General features: G+C 48.7%; 1 protein-coding gene across 1 annotated transcript in view; it reads left to right on the top strand.

Moving 5' to 3' along the window:
• Nucleotides 1-18,370, top strand: part of LOC103779687 (inositol hexakisphosphate and diphosphoinositol-pentakisphosphate kinase 1-like) — a gene marked incomplete at its 3' end in the record, with an annotated part of 20,027 nt that extends 1,657 nt beyond the window's left edge. Inside the window, exons 2-22 of the mRNA XM_008947335.1 lie at nucleotides 301-496; nucleotides 584-674; nucleotides 1,652-1,737; nucleotides 1,970-2,124; nucleotides 3,109-3,210; nucleotides 3,472-3,633; nucleotides 4,494-4,615; nucleotides 5,029-5,130; nucleotides 6,314-6,400; nucleotides 6,835-6,910; nucleotides 7,423-7,532; nucleotides 8,481-8,566; nucleotides 8,971-9,099; nucleotides 10,783-10,904; nucleotides 11,667-11,849; nucleotides 12,741-12,882; nucleotides 13,525-13,748; nucleotides 14,758-14,885; nucleotides 15,374-15,488; nucleotides 16,890-16,997; nucleotides 18,254-18,370. Of these exons, the coding sequence (XP_008945583.1) occupies nucleotides 301-496; nucleotides 584-674; nucleotides 1,652-1,737; nucleotides 1,970-2,124; nucleotides 3,109-3,210; nucleotides 3,472-3,633; nucleotides 4,494-4,615; nucleotides 5,029-5,130; nucleotides 6,314-6,400; nucleotides 6,835-6,910; nucleotides 7,423-7,532; nucleotides 8,481-8,566; nucleotides 8,971-9,099; nucleotides 10,783-10,904; nucleotides 11,667-11,849; nucleotides 12,741-12,882; nucleotides 13,525-13,748; nucleotides 14,758-14,885; nucleotides 15,374-15,488; nucleotides 16,890-16,997; nucleotides 18,254-18,370 (2,643 nt within the window). The remainder of the gene's footprint in view (nucleotides 1-300; nucleotides 497-583; nucleotides 675-1,651; nucleotides 1,738-1,969; nucleotides 2,125-3,108; nucleotides 3,211-3,471; nucleotides 3,634-4,493; nucleotides 4,616-5,028; nucleotides 5,131-6,313; nucleotides 6,401-6,834; nucleotides 6,911-7,422; nucleotides 7,533-8,480; nucleotides 8,567-8,970; nucleotides 9,100-10,782; nucleotides 10,905-11,666; nucleotides 11,850-12,740; nucleotides 12,883-13,524; nucleotides 13,749-14,757; nucleotides 14,886-15,373; nucleotides 15,489-16,889; nucleotides 16,998-18,253) is intronic.
• Between the last annotated feature and the right edge of the window lie 108 nt (nucleotides 18,371-18,478).

Raw genomic sequence — 18,478 nt, 5'->3', positions numbered from 1 at the left:
CTAGGTGATCCTGGTTTGGCAAGGGGGTTGGATGGGATGATCTCTAGAGGTCCCTTCCAACCCCCACTGTTCTGTGATCCTGTGAAGCAGTTGTTTTTGACTGCTCCTCAGTGATGTTCCCCAGGGGACTCTGGTGGGAACTGGAAGTGAGTATGGGTTTGAGTCTAGCAAGAGCTGTGAGTGCATAGGGTTGGAAGAGAATTTCTAGTTTGTTCTGTAGTGCTACATTTCTACACTGTTACAGTTTAAATTCGGTGAAGCAGTTGATCCTGTACTAAACTGAACTCTGTCTTCCCTTAGCCACCTGAACGGCAGATTGTGGTAGGAATCTGTGCCATGACCAAAAAGTCCAAGTCAAAGCCCATGACACAGATTCTGGAGCGTCTGTGCAAGTTTGAGTATATCACAGTGGTGATTATGGGGGAAGATGTTATTCTGAACGAACCGGTGGAGAACTGGCCCTCCTGTGACTGCCTAATATCGTTCCACTCCAAGGGTAAGAGTCTGTGGCAGGCCTTAGCCTACTTGAGATCCAGGCAAGGGACCTTCCAGTCATTCTTCCCCACCCTCTCCTGCATTTCAGGGTTCCCCCTGGATAAAGCGGTTGCTTATGCCAAGCTGTGCAAGCCATTTCTGATTAATGACCTTGATATGCAGTATTATATCCAGGACAGGTAGGTGTGGTCCACTAAAGCCCCTTCCCCTTCCTTTATCTGATTCCTCTCCTCAGCGTGCTCTCCAAACTTTGTCTTCCTGGCCACAAGCAAATGAATGAGATGGGGAGGAAGGGGACCTTAGCAATGGCTTTTGGGGATTGTTTCTCCAAGACGTGGAGGGGATGAGATTCGAGGGTAAAACCATTGAGACTTGACCTGTTTATTTTCTGGTGAAAATGTCTTGTAAGGAATGGCTAGATGAAGTAGGACATGGAAGAGGTCTCACAGAAGAAGACTGCCATGGCTAGGACAAGCAAACTAGTGTCTGAGTAGGAGAGCCAAGTAGTGGGATGTGGTTCTGGGACAGAAATTGTGAGTGAGGCCAGGTCAGATTCTGAAGAGGGTAAGTTGGGCAGACACTTCAAGAGGCTTCTGGATCAGCTCATGGTAGAAGCCACCAGCAGCTACATACTTTGGTACGTACAGCCACACCGCTTTGGGTAGGGCTTGTACCAGACCCCAGACCTGCTGCCATGTCTTTGGGTTATGAGTGGTATTCTGTGGGTGCTGACAGGCACCCCAAAGTGTAACTAGGAAAAGAAATGCAGTTTCTCCACTGACACAGGATGAGAAGAGGCTGTGCTGCCTCTGTCTGCCCTGGGCATTGAGCAGCTTAGTGTGACAGGGCACCCCTCGAGATGGGAGATCTGGGTGGGTGTCTTGCTGGGGATTGCACATGTGCTAGTAAATAAGCATCTACCTTTAGGCCAGGTAGAGATTTACCCTGGGACACCTCTGTCTGGAGCAGGACTGAGGCATGCCCCATAGACTGTGGGTCTTACCTGGAAAGCATGCACTGAGAAGTATTTGCACTCTGTCTTGAGTCTCTTTTGTGTTCATTTGACTTTGTTCTTCATTAGTGAGAGAGAAGTCTTTCCCTTGACATGTACTGAAGACCTTCTAAACTCTTCTGACACCGTTTCTGTCCTCTGCAGGCGTGAAGTGTATCGGATCCTTCAAGAAGAGGGCATAGACTTGCCCCGCTATGCCGTGCTCAATCGGGACCCTGACAGACCAGAAGGTCAGTGTCTGGCCTCCACTGAAAGCCATTTTCACACATTGTGCTACTTAAGATATTCTGCAGAGAGCAGGTACTGATGATCAGCTGCAAGAGGTACAATTCAGAAGTCTGTTGGGTTTTGAGGACAAAGGTCCCAGCAGCAAAACTGACTGCCAGGCCAGGACCAGAGGGCTTCGTATCTGCCCTAGGGCTGTCCGCCCGTTCCTAACGCTGCTGCCTGCTCTGCCTGCAGAGTGCAGCCTGGTGGAGGGAGAGGACCATGTGGAGGTGAACGGCGCAGTCTTCCCCAAGCCCTTCGTGGAGAAGCCTGTCAGTGCTGAGGACCACAACGTGTACATCTACTACCCGACGGCGGCGGGCGGGGGCAGCCAGCGGCTCTTCCGCAAGGTGAGGAGGGGCACTCCAGTCCTGCTGCTGGAGCCAGCAGAGCTGTGGCTCTGAGACCCACGTGGCTTCTCAGGGGCGTGCTGGGCCAGGTGAAGGGGGAAGGAAGGTTTTGTGTTGGGGAATTCTACACCTTCTTGTAGCTTTTACTTCAACCCATCTACCTGGGAATTGCAGAAGGATGCATTTTAGTGGCAGTGCTGACTTTGCCTTCCCCATCCTCTCTTTGACCTGTGTTCTGTCTCAACAGTGATGGAGAACTGTGCCCATTATTGAATTGCATGCTGGTTCTTCCAGATCACTTCCTCCATTTATCAAGATACTTATGTTCGTCTCCTCTAACATCACTGTTGCCCTTCCCAGCTTAGTGTAGCTTGCAGATGTGATAAATGCAGTATTTATTCCCAGATTCCACAGGGAGTCTGCCCTCACTCTCTTCCTCCACTTTGCCAGTGAACAGCCAATAGCTGTGACCTTTTTTCCAGCCAGTTCCACACCTGCCATTAATAATCTTAACGTGATTGTTTCCTTAGCTAATATGCAGACATGCCACTTGAGGCTGTATCCAAAGCCTTACTAAAGATGAAAACAACATCATGCTCTGCCTATAAGATCAGCCAGCTGTCCTAGAGGAAAGTTAAATTGATCTGATTGTCACCTGTCATCATTTCTTCTCATTCGGTTGTTAGCTAAGCTCCCTGCTTTCCAGGTCTTTATACACAATTTTTTGTTCCATATCCTTGTAGTGATTGGAATCAATCTAATGATCCATAATAACTTTTCTCCTCTTTTAAACCTGGAAAAAGACTACTGTCTGTGTTTGGGGTCTCTTTTGTCCTCCGTAGATAAACATGCTGTAGTAGCTGGGGGTTCTGAGAGTTGTTCTGCTAATTCTCTACGTATAGGGTGAAACTTGTGCTTTTTGTTCTTCTGTCTAAGAAAAGGAGCCTGATGCTTTTCCCTGAGGTGTTTATTCTGTGCTTCCAGATTGGCAGCCGCAGTAGTGTGTACTCCCCAGAGAGCAGCGTGAGGAAGACGGGCTCATACATTTATGAGGAGTTCATGCCTACAGATGGCACTGATGTAAAGGTAAGGAGAATCCTGGAATAGCTCCTTCCTTCCCCAGGCCTGCCATAGCTGGAGGGTGAGCAGTCCTGCTTAGATTCTGAAGTGTTTGTTTAGCTGTAGAGGAGCTTGGACCCTAAAGCAGGGAGCGGATGTGCTGTAGGTTGTAACAGGAGGAGTGCACAAGACCCTCTGATCTTCTCTCTGTGTCTGCAGCAGAGGTGCCTGCTGGCAGCTGCAGTTGGTCTGGGTGGTTGTGCCAGGTGTGACCGTTTCTCCTCTCAGGTGTACACGGTGGGGCCGGACTATGCCCACGCGGAGGCTCGCAAGTCCCCTGCGCTGGACGGGAAGGTGGAGCGGGACAGCGAGGGGAAGGAGATCCGTTACCCCGTCATGCTGACTGCCATGGAGAAACTCGTTGCTCGGAAAGTCTGTGTAGCCTTTAAGGTCAGTGCTTTCCCTCCTTTGCAATCAGGATAGCCCACCAGTGTCTGAGTCAAATGTCGGTCAGTGTCAAAGCTTGAGCTGTGTTACCCCAGTTTGCCTCTGGTGGGGACTCTCCCATGCCTGATGCAGGTTGCTGTCTGTGCTGTCTGGGTGCAGCTGGTCCTGCCAGCTGTAGCAGTTTGCTGGTCAGAGTTGACTGGGAAGGCAGGAGGGTCTGCAGCAGCAAATATCCTCTGTGCCAGCAGGTGGCTGGTGTCCAACCTCTGGGCATTTCATATCGGATTCTGATCATGTTGCTGTCCATCTGACTTGTGTTCATCCAACCTTTATTGTTCCCTAGTTGTGTTTGTGTGGCAGGCTTGGTCTTCTCCTCGGTTTTTTTTTTTGGGGTTTTTTTTTTTTTTGTTTTGTTTTGTTTTTGTTTGTTTTGTTTTTGTTTGTTTTGTTTTTGTTTGTTTTGTTTTTGTTTGTTTTGTTTTTGTTTGTTTTGTTTTTGTTTGTTTTGTTTTTGTTTGTTTTGTTTTTGTTTGTTTTGTTTTTGATCTGGCTTTGGTGCACATTTGTCTTTTATTTACACATTGGTCTGCAGGTCTAGGTGTGATTACAAGATGTGTTCAGCAATGTCAGGAAGAAGTACTTGGCCACTTGTTCCTGTGGCTGCTGCCATCTGCAGCCCGTGCAGTTGTGCTGATACAGCTGTGGGCTTGTTCAGCCCTGTAGCCTCTTTCTCATAGTGGTGGATAGTGTCTTGGCCTGCAACACATTGTCTGTCTTTGTCAGACTGTTTCAAAATGGTTGAATGGATTTAGAGGGAGGAGCAGGAGAGCCAGGAGTCCCTTGTCCTCTGCTTCCTCACGCAGCAAACGGTGTGTGGGTTCGACCTCCTGCGGGCGAACGGCCACTCCTTCGTCTGCGACGTGAACGGCTTCAGCTTCGTGAAGAACTCCATGAAGTACTACGACGACTGTGCCAAAATCCTGGGGTATGTAAAATTCAGGTTTTCATAGTGGGTAAGGTAACTCATAGCCTGTGGAATCCTGCTCAGTGTGTCAGAGAAGTCTGCAGATGGGTTTTCAGCAGGTGAAAGCTTGGCTCTGGGAGGAACGGGTTATTTATTTTGGCCTCTGGAGCTCCTGCCTATGTTGGCATTAGCTGTGTTTGTCTATAGCTAGATATGTCTTATTGGATGCTAAGCCCAGCTGCAGTATTGGTGGTGTGAGGGAAACTGGTGTCCCTTTGGGGTGCCCTAACTAGTCCATGGCGTAGTAGATGTCTCTGTAAGGAAGGTAAGGAGAAGTTGTGTGTCTTCAACTCTTTCAGCTGCACCACTAAGGAGAAGGTGGAGAACCAAAGGAATGGAATTTCTTGTGAGTTTTGTGTTCTGATTTCTTCCAGAAACATAATAATGCGGGAATTGGCTCCCCAGTTTCATATTCCCTGGTCCATCCCAACAGAGGCAGAGGATATTCCCATTGTCCCCACGACTTCAGGCACCATGTGAGTATCTGCCATCTTCTCAAAAGAATGCTGGTGATGGCTGCATGAGGGACAAAGTGCAAACCCTTTCCAAGGAATCGACATCACTCAGTAGCATGGTGTTCTCCAGCTGCTGTGTTGGCTGCAACCCTGAAATGCCCATGGAAAGACCTAGCCATGCACAGGAAAGGGGTAATAGATGGCTTTCAGAAGGCTCAAATTCTTGATCAGCACAGGACACAGAGTAGGGCATTGCTGTTGCTGGCTTGCTGTTAAGTAGAGTGCTACTCGGAGGCAATATGTGTTGAGCGGCCAGTGAAGTGGGTGAAAACAGCTGAAGTATTCACATTACCCTTGTACACTTGGCAGACCCTTGTCTGATGCTGTTGGCCTTACTAGTTTTCCACCACATAAGGCTAAAAGACCAAGGGCACAAGTTTTTTTGTGATCCTCAGCACACTTGTGCACTTGTATGAAGTGAACAGAGTAGGTGCTATGGGAAAGGTAAACTGAGTGTGCTGAGGAAGACGTGTTCATCCTTCCTTTGTGGCCATTGGGCAAAAGCTGGGAAACACAAACGCTGCACAGGCCACGGGACTGTTGGCTTCAGTGACACCTTGTGACAATGGTAGAAGCAATCCCTCTTTCTCTGGGATCCTATAGGAAATAGTTGGATATTGTAGTATCTGAAAAAGCAAACTCTTGTAGCCCTTCTGAAAGGAACCAGCCTCACTACTGGTTCCTGAAGGTGACTGGTTGCTGTGGGGTCTTCCTACTTACGGCTCTTACTGCAGGAAGACAGGACCCCAGCTGTATAAGCATTGTTCTGAACCAAGTTGTTTTTTTCTGGAGTCTTTCAAAGTGGTCCTATGAGCATTCCACGAGCTGGGCATGAAAACCAGCGTGGCACAATTCAAATGCAGTTTCTGTAGATTCTGTGACATCCAGTCTGGTCCTTTCTGCTGCAGATGGGTTTGCTGCCTGTCTTGTTATAGTACTGTGGTGCTTTTCCCTGGCAGGAAACCAGGTGACCAGGCAGTGTCTGCAGTACCTTGTTTTTACAGCCTTGGCACTTGTGCCTGATCTAGTTGGAGAAGTTCTGCCACTGATGAGGAAAGCAGCTGTCAAAAGAATGGAACTACTTTCTGGTGGCGGTTCTGGAGTGCAGGGGCACGTTTGGCAGGTGTATCTGGTGTTTCCTCAGGATGGAACTTCGCTGTGTTATCGCAGTCATCCGGCACGGAGACCGCACCCCAAAGCAGAAGATGAAGATGGAAGTTAAGCACCCCCGGTAAGAGCCAAGGCAAGAAGATGCTGTGCTGCAGGGAAGTGAGGAGGGCCTGTTCTCGGGGTCGAGGAGGAGCAGAGGGGCTGAGTGCATGGGAGGCGGTTCCTTTTCCTGGCTGCATTGGAGCAAATGCTTTCTGCCCAGTTGAGGGAGGCTCCTTTCCCCATAAAGGTCCTGGCACCTTCTGTGTGAACACTGAAAGAAAGAGTGAAGGACTGCTAGGGGCTGCACAGGGAAGTGCCCCACTAAATGGGAAGCTCATGACCACTTCCTTTCTGTACCTGCAGCTGGAAGCACTTGTCTTTTGCAGAATTTCTGAAGCACGGGAAGGAGCTAGTGGGCCTGAAGAACAGGGTGTGAATTTGTATGTAGGGATGACAGTCCATGTCGCACTGAAACAGCAGAAAATGGATGAGGGTTCTTCGCTGTCTTTTCAGGTTCTTTGAATTATTTGAGAAATATGATGGCTACAAGACAGGGAAATTGAAGCTGAAGAAGCCAGAGCAGCTACAGGTGAGGGAAGTTCTTTCTGGGTTTACTTTGTGGGACCTGCAGGCAATACGGATCCCATCACGAGGCAATTATTTGGGAGGGTGGAAACCCTTCAAAGGGCAACAATCTGTTGCAAAAACACTCCCTTTCTCATTCCCCACCTTGTGCACTCTCAGCTGGGTGGTGGTATGTGAGCGGAATGGAAACTGTTCCTGGCTGATATGAAGACTGTAGGATGGAGATGACCTGATGCAGCTTGCCTATGTGTGGTGGTTGTGACTGGTGAAAGGTGGGCCCAGGCTAGGGAGTGGGGCAGCTGGAAGCACCTGCTTGGGTCTGAACAGGGCTGCAGCACAGAGTAGGGATGGAGCAAACTGCAGTGTGAAGGTTTGTCCTGCCTGAGTTGTGTCTTACAAAATGACACGTCTGTGTGGACCTGGTGCTGGGTGAAGCCCTCTGGAGGCCTTGCAGGAGCGCGGTGGTGAGTGTGAGGCGGAATTGCTGGGTGCTTGAGACTGTCTGCTCTCCAACAGGAAGTGCTGGACATTGCACGGCAGCTGGTGGTGGACCTGGGGACCCACAGTGACTGTGAGATTGAGGAGAGGAAATCCAAACTGGAGCAGCTGAAGAGCGTCTTGGAGATGTAAGGGCTCATCTCTCGGGGCACTGGGTTTGTCTCAGCTGTAGGGCAGCATGCACTGTAGGACCAGGCTGTGCTGCTGCTGGCTGCCCACAGGTCAGGGTCCCCTCCATCCTCCGCTAGCAGCTGCACAAGAAAGGTGCCGTGCTCTTGATGTTTTCTCCCTGGCATCAGAACCACTGCTGATTCTTGTTCCAAGTGTGTCTGGGTTTTGGCTAAACAACCTGAGACAAAGCTGAGCTTGGTTTGTGTGGGAGAGGAACTGGAGTCCTGTAGGGACCACACTGATTTGAAGTATTTTGATAAATTTGGAGCAAGTCTTGTTTTAAATAAGGTTCTCCTTATGCCAAATGTTTGACAAAAAGGAGCTTGGAAAACGTGAAAATATGTTTGTGTCCTCTTAGGTTTAGTATAGCCCAAATAAAAGACAGTGTGGTGATTGCACCTTATAAACAGGAAGGGTTTTTCTCAGAACTACAGCTTGCTGTGGCGTACGCAGGCAGGGTCTGTGCTCAAGCACAGAGGATGAATTTTTACTGTGGTTCCTTCCCCTGCTTGTTCCTGCTCATGAGAGTTGTGGTTATCCTCAGAGTGGCTGGCAGATTGTTATTTTGTTGGTTTTTTTTTTTCCCCCCTGTGATCTCATTAATTCACTTGGTAGAGATGTAGATAGACATTAACTAAGGCTGGTGAAAGCCCCAGTGGGGTACGAGAGCGCAGGGTGCTCCCAGTTGAAGAGCAGGCAAGTAAATGTATCTTGGAATTTCATCTGGGGGATTGTTTGGGGCACATGCCAGGTCACAGGAAGATGGCAAAAATGTTCATGTTCTGTGACAGCTGGTGTTGCAGCAGAAAACCTCTTGTGTGTTCTGTGCTCCCTTAGGACCTCTGGGGAAAGGGTGAGTTGAGTTGATTTGTTTAATTGTATTTTCGCCTCTCTCACTGTGACAGGTATGGACATTTTTCTGGCATTAACCGTAAGGTTCAGTTGACCTACCTGCCTCATGGACATCCAAAAGCTGCAAGTGAAGATGAAGGTAAAGAAACCTGATGTTGTTGCCATGATCTTCAGGCCTGTTGTTCAAGAGTGTCTGCAGCTATCCGACCTCTATAAGCCTCTGGATGCACCTATATAGTGACTCACATCTTAACTTTGCACACTCCCTGTGAAGGGCTGGAGTGACACATGATGTTGTGTACCAGTATATCCAGACAGTGCCTCAGGGCTTCTGCTTCCAATTTCATGGGTGTCAGCCTATACCTTCAGAAAATAGTGACTCTTAATTTTGTACTTGCTGGTTTGGTTCCTGGGGATTTTGGGTCAGGCTTGTGTTGAGAACACTCTGCAAGGTGCTGATGACAATCTCTTCTTCCTCCCCTCCTCTCCCCCTGCAAGCTCAGCTTTGACATCTGATGTAGTGAGTACCTGTTTGTCTCCTAGAAGCTCGCCGAGAGCCTTCCCCATCCCTTCTCCTGGTGCTTAAGTGGGGTGGAGAGCTGACACCAGCAGGAAGAGTCCAGGCAGAAGAGCTGGGGAGAGCCTTTCGCTGCATGTACCCTGGGGGCCAAGGTAAGCTTTGCCTATAGCTCTCCAGCCCTGTCCTGTGGTTGTGCCAAGCTGTCCCGCCCAGATGACCCATTGCCAGCGTGAGGGTTGCTCAGACATCTGTGGCCTTCTGCAGCCTGTGTGACTCAGGCCATCACTGGTTTTGTTCTTTTGAGTTCCCCTGGTGAAGATAAGGCTGGGTTGAGATGTCTGCTTCAGTGGTTAAACTTTAGTGTGTCTTGGAGCACAGTAGCAGTCTTTCAGCTAACGTGCCACTGTTCAAAACAGAGGAGCCATTCTAGTAAGATACATTCTGATGCAGCAAGTATCATTTAGGTCAGATGTAGAGAACAGAGGAAATTATCTTGGAACACAGATAATTCTGCCTTGATACAAGAGGGTAGGAAAGTAACTTCTCCGTATTTTCTCCACCATAATTCTGTGGCTCTGAAAAGCATTTACTTTACACACAGATCAACAAGAGCCCAAAGGGAGAGGAAAAGGCTGAGATTGTCTTTTTCGTCCAAGTAGGGCCAGAAGTAATACACTGCTACTGTATTGATTTGACAAGGCCAGTGTTGGGTACTGCTTATTTTTGACTTGTATGTTTAATTAATTCAATTTAATTAATTAATTTTCAAATTAATTAAGCTAGTTTAAATTGAATTTGAGAAGATGTCCTCCTGGAATAAGGAAGAGTTACCCTTGATGGAGGGGGATCAGCTCAGGAAATACTTGAGAAAACTGGACATCCATAAATACGTGGTCCTCGATGGGATGCACCCCTGAGCGCTGAGGGAGCTGGCAGATGTCACTGCAAGGCCACCCTAGATCACCTGTTGAAAGGCTGTGGGGACTGGGGTGGGTGCCTGAGGACTGGAGAGGAGGGAAATATCACTTCTGGCTTCAAAAATGATAAGAAGAAGGACCCGTCAACCTCACCACAATCCCTGGGGAGGTGATGGAGCAGCCGCTCCTGGAAACCCTTTCTGGGCACATGAGGGACAGGCAGGTGACTGGGAGTAGTCAGCACGTGGGTTCACAAAGGGAAGTCATGCTTAACGAACTTGATGGCCTTCTACAGTGACTGGGTACTGTGCAGAATCATCAGGGGATTCCAGGCAGCGGCACACGAGTCACCACTGCACTGGGTTTGGAGGGCCAGACTCGAGCTGCACGAGCTGCTTTGTGCCCTCCCTGCTCTGACTCCTGTGAGTGACTCGGCAGCTTGTGCCACAGGACGGCTGTGGCTCTGCAGGCTGTGCTTGGGGAGCAGAGTGCCTGCCCACTGGGCAGCCTTGCCTGCAGTTCTGGTGGCAGCAGCACCTGCTCCTGTGCAGAGAACAAGCAGGAGGAGGCAGGCAGGGGTTTTTGTGCATCTTTATTTTGCACAGAGGTGTTCAGGCTAGCAGAACAGTTGTGGACTGTTCAGAGAGGGTTGCTGCAGAATTTGGGCAGCGTCAGACTTGGCTTATTTTCTTCCTCAAAATGAAGTTGCCCAAGTTAAGCAAAGCCTGAATCAGATTTCTAGTCACCACGTTTAGCTAGAACTGTCGATTTTGGAGTCGCATAAATGCCGGCTGGGAAAATCATTAACTCTCTACATAACTTTGTTACTGCAGTGAAGTTTGTTGACTGAAGCAGTGTAGTCAGCTGATAGTTTTGCAGGTGTCAGAATATGAGTGTAGAGGTTGCTCTCTGTTGCAGGTGATTACGCTGGCTTCCCCGGGTGTGGCTTGCTCAGGCTGCACAGCACCTATCGTCATGATCTCAAGATCTACGCCTCAGATGAGGGACGAGTCCAGATGACAGCAGCAGCTTTTGCAAAGGTCCTTCCTTTCTTTTGGGCATCTGTTAGTTCTGCTACATTCATCTTAAAATATGCCAGTTGTAAAGGAGAACCCAGAAGGTGCAGTCCTGGGAACTTCCCCCTTCCTGCTGGGAGGACAGTGGTGCACTGTGCTGATAGGAAGTGTGAGGGGGGATACTGGCAGTCCAGTGTAGCAGCACATGTGTGTTACCTCGAGTGTCCTGACCAGGACAGCACGCTGACCAGAGGAGGAGTTACTGATGGAGTATTGCTGGTGTTTGATGTTAGAGCACATCAAACCTGTTGCTGAGTATTAATTGCCTACAAAATAAGTGCTTCTTGAATGGCTGCCCAGCCAGAGGGGTTATTCCTTGACTGCTGGATTTAAAAGGGGAATGATGAAATGTCTTTGGTGCAGTGTGGGGGCTGGCGAGAAGACAGGTTCATCTACAGTCAAAGCCTGAGCCAAGGGGAAAACTGGAGTGGCCTTGGCTGTTCTTCAGAACCTCTGCTGTATCAACATTTTCCAGCAAACTGAGTGGGCTGCTCAACAGTTGCCTAGACAAGTCTGGGGCTGCTACAGGCAGAGCTGGCCCCTTGCCCTGAATAGCTCTAGATGCATGCCAGAGTCACTGGTGACTGTAGGTGCTGTTGCTGTGACACTGCTCTTCAAGGACAGTTGAGATTTCACTCAAGTTGACTGAGGGCTGGCCATGAAACTAACAAAAATGCTTGTTGCTTGGGTTGTACATAGCTGAAATCTTGTCCTGTGTTGCTTTAGGGTCTGCTGGCCCTGGAAGGAGAGCTGACGCCCATCCTGGTGCAGATGGTGAAAAGTGCCAATATGAATGGTCTCCTGGACAGTGACAGCGATTCCCTTAGCAGCTGTCAGCACAGAGTGAAGGCACGACTGCATGAAATTATGCAGAAGGATGCAGACTTCTCTGAAGAGGATTATGAGAAGGTAAAGCACCTCTATGGCTTTATTCCTTCTTGTATCTGGAGGGAGAAGAGTGTTGCTCCTGTGGTTTGATGTGAAGCCTGCTGGTATGTGAACGGTAGTTTGGTTAGTCTGAAATCAGTTCTGGTCAAAATTGCAGGATATAAACAGAACTTAGGAAGGGAGAGGGCAGGTTAATAGGCCCTGCCCTTCTCAGAGTGAAAATCCTCAGTGTTGCTCCACTGTACCCTTCAAGAATCATCGTGGTACCTTCCTCTCCCTTTAGAAGTTCCAGTGCATTTTATTCTTCTGAGTTCTTGTGGTTTACTGCATGCTGCCCAGAACAATCCCAGTAGCTGTGGACAGGGAGTATGCCTTGTCAGACTCTAGATCTGTGCTCTGTGCATGTGTGAACAGGTCTTGTGGACCTATGCAAACACTTTTGTGGTCCTATCAGTGTCAGGTAACTGCACAATAGGGAGCATGGATTACATCTAGCACAGCAACCAATACAGGCACTATAGCTGCTTCTCCAGCAAGTCCCCAGAACACTGTTTTGCCCAGGCTCTGAGATCTGATTACTGGACTGAAATCTATTACCATTAAGGAACGTATTTATCACCTCAAATACCTACTAAATCTTCTGTGATGCTCTTCTGCTCAAGCACAGAAGCCAAGTGAGACAAGAGTGAATACTGTCAGTGGAGGGAGGTCTTATTTGATAGGAGCAGTTGTTTGCTCCCTCTGAGCTTCGTCCTGGGGAAGTTTTTAAAACACATCTAACTACACCTGGGAATAGGCCAGCTTATTATGCTGAGCTGGGAGCACAACTTCTGTACCTAATAAGAAGGTAGTACAGTTTGTGTTACCAGTTTGTAAAGATATTAACTAATCTCTGCTGGTATCTTCTCCCAGCTAGCACCTACAGGCAGTGCTTCTCTGCTCAACTCCATGACATTTATCCAGAACCCAGTAGAAGTTTGTAACCAGGTGCTCACCTTGATAGAGAATCTCACCTCCCAGATAAAAAAACGGCTGGAAGACCCAAAATCTGCAGGTGGGCATGAGAACTGGAAAGGATCTGGGGCAGGTTCGTTTATCGTTGCATGTTCAGAACTCCCAAACACCAGTGTGGTTTGGGTTTGTCCGTAGCAGAGAAATTCTAAAGTGGAATTCTGTATGTGCTATTGATGCAGGAGGATTTTATTCCACTTTCCACTGCTGTTAAAGAAAGCTGTAATATGCTAAAAGCACATTAAAGTAAGCTGAAATTCTATGTGCATCTTTGTCTTAGAGTGAACAGAACCAGCAGCAGTACAGGCTGGAGAAGTGTGTCTGATTTTTCTTCAAGCATTTCCTGGAGGGGAGCTCAAGACTATAAAGAGCATGTTTTCCAGAACTTTACTAATAACAGTGCAGAGGTTTTAAAAAGGCATTTGTGGGACACGTAACACAATTTATGGGAGGCATAAGCCGACAGGCAAGAAGCTTCATTTTTCTTCAAGAATTTTGGAATTATCCTATTGCTGCAAGTTAAAACTCTGCAATAAGTCCAGTGGCTTTTCCAGTCTTAGGTTCCTGAGGGTGACATGATAATCAGAGCCATTCTGTGCTGGGGGAACTCAGTCATAGCTGTCACTTGACATCTGTGCAGAGGTAGTCCGGGTGTGAATGTGCTGTGGTGTTCTGTGCTGCTTAGATCTGCAGCTGTACCACAGTGAGACTCTGGAGCTGATGCTGCAGCGCTGGAGCAAGCTGGAGCGGGACTTCCGCCTGAAGAGCGGGCGCTACGACATCAGCAAGATCCCCGACATCTACGACTGCATCAAGTACGACGTGCAGCACAACTGCGCCCTGAAGCTGGAAGGCACAGCTGAACTCTTCAAGCTCTCCAAAGCCCTGGCAGATGTGATCATACCCCAGGTAGAGCTCGTCCTGCCTGTGTGACGATGCCTGTGGTGTCATTTCCTGACCCTTTCCCTGTCTGATTTTATTCTAATCTCTTGCACTAATACTAAACCCCAAGGTAATGACGTATCACCGGTATTTCTCAGATATATCTCTTAGTGTTTGTATAAGACCAAAACCATTTATGACTTAAGATGTGGCAGGGCAGTTTCCTGGATGAGGATTCTGACAGTGCCAGAATAACGAAGAGCTGATGCAGCAGGTTGGCTGTGCTATCACTGTGCATTATAGTGCAGCTTCCAGCTGAGCACATGTGCTGCAGCAACATCCCCTTCTCCACGTACAAGACTGTGCAGGCAAAGTGAGATTTCTGTGTTAAAGCGAAGGCTTGTTCTGACAAGTTTGTTATTCTTGTTTGCAAAGTTGAGTTGCTTCTCACAAAGTTTATGCCTGTGAACATGGGAGGGGGAAGGAGGGCCACATGTGATGGATCTCTGTACTACCCATTGTTCTGTCCCACTTCTGGCAGAAATGCTTCTTTTATAGCTTAGCTTTCTAGCCTAGCTTCTGCCAGCTAGGTCCAATTGCACTTCTGCCCATGTAAGGCAGAAGTGGTCTTCTAAACTTTGTCACAGTGTTCCTGATGAGATAGGGTTTGGCTGTTTCCAGCATAGCACTTCAAGTTTTATATTTGCAAATAGCATTGTTGCATGAAAGCTCGTGCCAGGGCAGTTTGTGTGTGTCATGAGAGGATGTTTCCTGATGGTAGTTTCACCTCAGCTGTGGGAATAATACTGTCTAGAGAGATTTGGGTTCTTGGAGGTGTCTCTGTCCTCCTCCTCTGTAGTAAATGGGGAAAAAAAAAAAAAAAAAAAGAGAGAGGTGCTGAGTGACATTTCCCTTTCTTGTCCTTGCTTAACTGTAGTGGTGCTTGTGGACAGGACAGTTGAAGTCCAACCTCCTTTCATGTGAGGATGTGACAAAGAACCAGGGCTCAAGGGTATCTGTTGTTTTGTTCCTGCAGGAATATGGGATTAATAAGGAGGAGAAACTGGAGATTGCTATTGGCTTTTGTCTTCCCCTCATTAAAAAGATCCAGCTGGACCTACAGAGAACCCATGAAGATGAGTCAGTCAACAAACTACATCCCTTGTAAGGATTGTGCTGCATGCTGCTGCTGGTGGGGAAGGCAGCTTTGGAGCAGGATGTGGGAACCAGGCCAGAACAGTGTTCTGCTGTGGAAGGAGGCACTGACCATACACTGAAGGACATATCAAAAGGGAGGCATGTTGGTGCTCCTAGAACTAGAAGGGAGATGGCAGGGCACACAGAGGCTGCAGGGCGACCACACAGTGCCACAGCTTAAACTCACTGTGGTTGGATGGTGGTGCCTTCATCTCTGTCTCTGCAAGGGGCAAGTGCTGGTATGATGAGACCACCTCTGCTCCACCCCGTCACTCTGCCAGGGTACCATGAAGCTTGCTGCCTCTGTGCCCAGTGCTCTCTCTCTTCTGCTCCTGCTACAGTCTGGCAGGTCCCAGCATGGGGCTGCCTTACTCTGCGAGGCGTGCAGAGTGCTGCTGTGGGGGGGTGGCGTTGGGCAGCAGGCTGTGAGTAACACTGGGCTGGTTTTGGTTCAGGTACTCCAGAGGAGTTCTGTCCCCGGGTCGCCACGTTCGGACACGGCTCTACTTCACCAGCGAGAGCCACGTGCACTCTCTGCTCAGCATCTTCCGCTACGGGGGGCTCCTGGATGTAAGTGTCCCAGCAGTGCTCACAGAGTAAGCCTCCCTGCTTCTTCTCAGTGGCCCTTTCTAAGGTGGACAGTGTATGTTTGTAGGTTGCCCCTCTAGCCAGCTTCCCTAGTGGTGATGCCATCTGTGGCCTCTGGCCGACTCCATCTCTGCTGTGTTGGCACGCTGCAGGTTCCTGCCTCGCCGGTGTGTGGGAGGGTTGTTCTTGCCCAGTCCTGGCACTGCCTGCCTGCCTTCTCCAGAGGCATGTTTTCTCTGAGGGTTGCTGAAACGTGCTGGTAGACCACTGAGCACTTGTGGCGGGGGACAGCAGTATGAGACAATGGGAATGAAGGCATTCTCTCTTCCTGCTTCTTTCAACCCTTTATTTCAAGAGCTTGGCCCTGTTATGTAGTGACTCTTTGTCAATTCTAAGTCAGGAAAATCAGTTTGCTTACAGGGGAAGTGACTTGAAGTTGCAAATGCATAGGATGTGCTCTCTGCCAGACAGACTCAGTTTTAGGGGACTAACTCATCCTGTCTAACTTTCACTTGTTCTCATAACCTCCTTCCTGAAGGAGCATGCAGGGCATGCAGACCCTGTGAAAAGCTCTGCTTTAGTCTCCTCAAGAAGCTTTCTGATTTTTGTTCCCATTTTTAACCATGGTGTTCTGAAATGCCTTGGGAGTTTGGGCTTGCTCAGCAGGCATGGTTTCTGATGTCTGTGGAAGCTCAGGGTATCTGTAGGCAGCAATCATGCAAGTACCTCTGAATTGCTCACTGAATAAGATGCTACTTTATTCCCCGAGTTGCCAGCACAGGGATATGAAGCTGCATCTGAGTTCATTTGCACTGCTGGGATTCATTCCCTGTCCATTGAGGTGGTGAGGTGCCCCACAGCAGCATGAGTATGGCTGTTCCCTAGCAGTGCTGGGGAGCAGTGAGGGCTGGGCTGCTCTGCCTTGTGGAGCCCAAGGGTCCAGTTGGCTCTGTAGACTTTTCACTCAGCGTTGTGTAAAAGCAACTTCATTTGGTCCCTTCCTTAGCACAAGTTCATCCCTTGTACTTTTTTTGAGATTTCTTTAAAGTACTCCATTCTGTAGGGCGCTGTTTGAGAATGACTGTGTTTGGGAACCTGCTGTGGGTTCTGCTTTTCTCCAGTCAGCATGGCATAGGGCTTGCAGCTGGATGTGCTCAACGTGCACGTGGGCTGTGTGGGTAGCTGGCGTGCCCCTGTGTGCAGTGGCACCCTGCCTTCATGGCAAGGCCCTCTGTCTTCATGCGAGTTAAGCAGGTGGGTTTTGCCCTGACAGTGTTGCTGTCTTCTGGAGAGAGAGAGCAGCTCTCCCAGACCCATGTCACTGAATGCTGTGAGGTGTCTGCTGTTGCTTATTCCATGCGACTGTTTATGTGTATGTATCAGGAAAACAAAGACCAGCAGTGGAAGAGAGCCATGGACTATTTGAGTGCTATCTCAGAGCTGAACTACATGACCCAGATTGTTATCATGCTCTACGAGGACAACAACAAGGTGAGGGATATAGCTGTAGGAAAAAAATTCTTCCTGCTGTGATGCAAGGCACAGTCCCTGGGAGAGGAGTTCAGCTGGGAAGTCTGTAAGCTGAGCTCCCTCCACTTGTGGGTAAAGACAGACGGGTCATTCACACGACTCCTAATTTTTATTTTTAAGTGGGAGGCAGTGACCCAGTTAATGCTTGTCACATGTAAGCAGAATGCCACCCTGAGCAGTAATAGTATCTATTTTAAAACATTTCCTAACACAAAATAATTTGCTGTTTCTTAATATTAATTACAAATGAACAGTAGGAAAAAATAACCCAAATTACGTTGGGCCTTTTTTTCCAAATATTTCTAGAAAATATCCAGAAATTCCACATTTGTAAACTTTTTTTATTTTAAAAATATACTCATAGAGTTAGAGAAGTTATCTTCAGGAAGTAAATGGAATCATTTAAAAAACAGCTGGAGTGGGGAAGCTGATGGTGATGACCCTAAGTAGGTCGGGCACTGAACTGCCTGTCCTGTGACTCAGTCTGGGGCTGCGGGAGGTCCTCATGGGCAAGGGGGGCAGTCTCCTCCTGCCAGAGGCTGTGGGGTTAAAACCTTACAGTCACAGACCTGCTCTGGGGTTCTGATGGTAGAAGTGAGGTATTTCTTAGTGCTGTTTGTCAAAACAAAACCCCAAACAGCTGTGAATAGAGCTCTTAGTAGTGGTGTAAATCTGCTGATCAGTAGAAATGGTGAAACTTGTGGTTTTACATCATTAGTAAACAGAGCTGTAAAAGCTCTGTCTTCCTTTATAAAAGTGTATAAAAAATGAATATCAGAGACAGTTACTTAAATATTGGAACAACGTGACTAAAGGTCCAAGAGTGAATTGATCCCTCCCTGCCCCAGTGTGTGCTGGTTTTGCAACAGGAGTGGATCAGAAGGGGCTATGATTTAGGTCTGTGTGTATACATACATGTATATATACACACACACATACAGCCTGATTCTGTTTTGGTCGTCTGGTGGCTGTTGTCACAAAATAACAACCATTTCAAGGGCTCAGCTTTGTGCCCATAAGGGCTGTCCTTTTGGATGAGACAAACCTAGAGCCATTATGTTTGTGGTTTCTTGTTGCTTCCGCTTTCCTCCCAAAAGGACGTGCTTGGGATGTGTGCTGCAGCAGCATGGCAGGGGGCCCAGCTCCAGACCATCCCTGTGCTGACAGCGGGGCTGGGGTTTATGTCTTTACTTACTCCCCGCCCCTGCTGTTCACAGGACCCATCCTCAGAAGAACGTTTCCACGTGGAGCTGCATTTCAGCCCTGGGGTGAAGGGCTGCGAGGAAGACGGGAACGTGCCCACAGGGTTCGGCTTTCGGCCGGCCTCAGCAGAGGTGAGCGGGCAGCCCGGGCACCCGAGGATGAGCTCCCTGCTGGACTCCTGGGGGTGCCCGTGTCCTCCTGAGCCCAGCGGGGCCGCAGAGCCCAGGCTGGAGTCGGTG

The sequence above is a fragment of the Merops nubicus genome, unplaced genomic scaffold (assembly GCF_000691845.1).
Source record: "Merops nubicus isolate BGI_N331 unplaced genomic scaffold, ASM69184v1 scaffold30640, whole genome shotgun sequence".
Lineage (NCBI taxonomy): Eukaryota > Metazoa > Chordata > Aves > Coraciiformes > Meropidae > Merops > Merops nubicus.
Note: the sequence above shows the minus strand (reverse complement) of the source record. Positions and strands in the feature narration are given on the sequence as shown.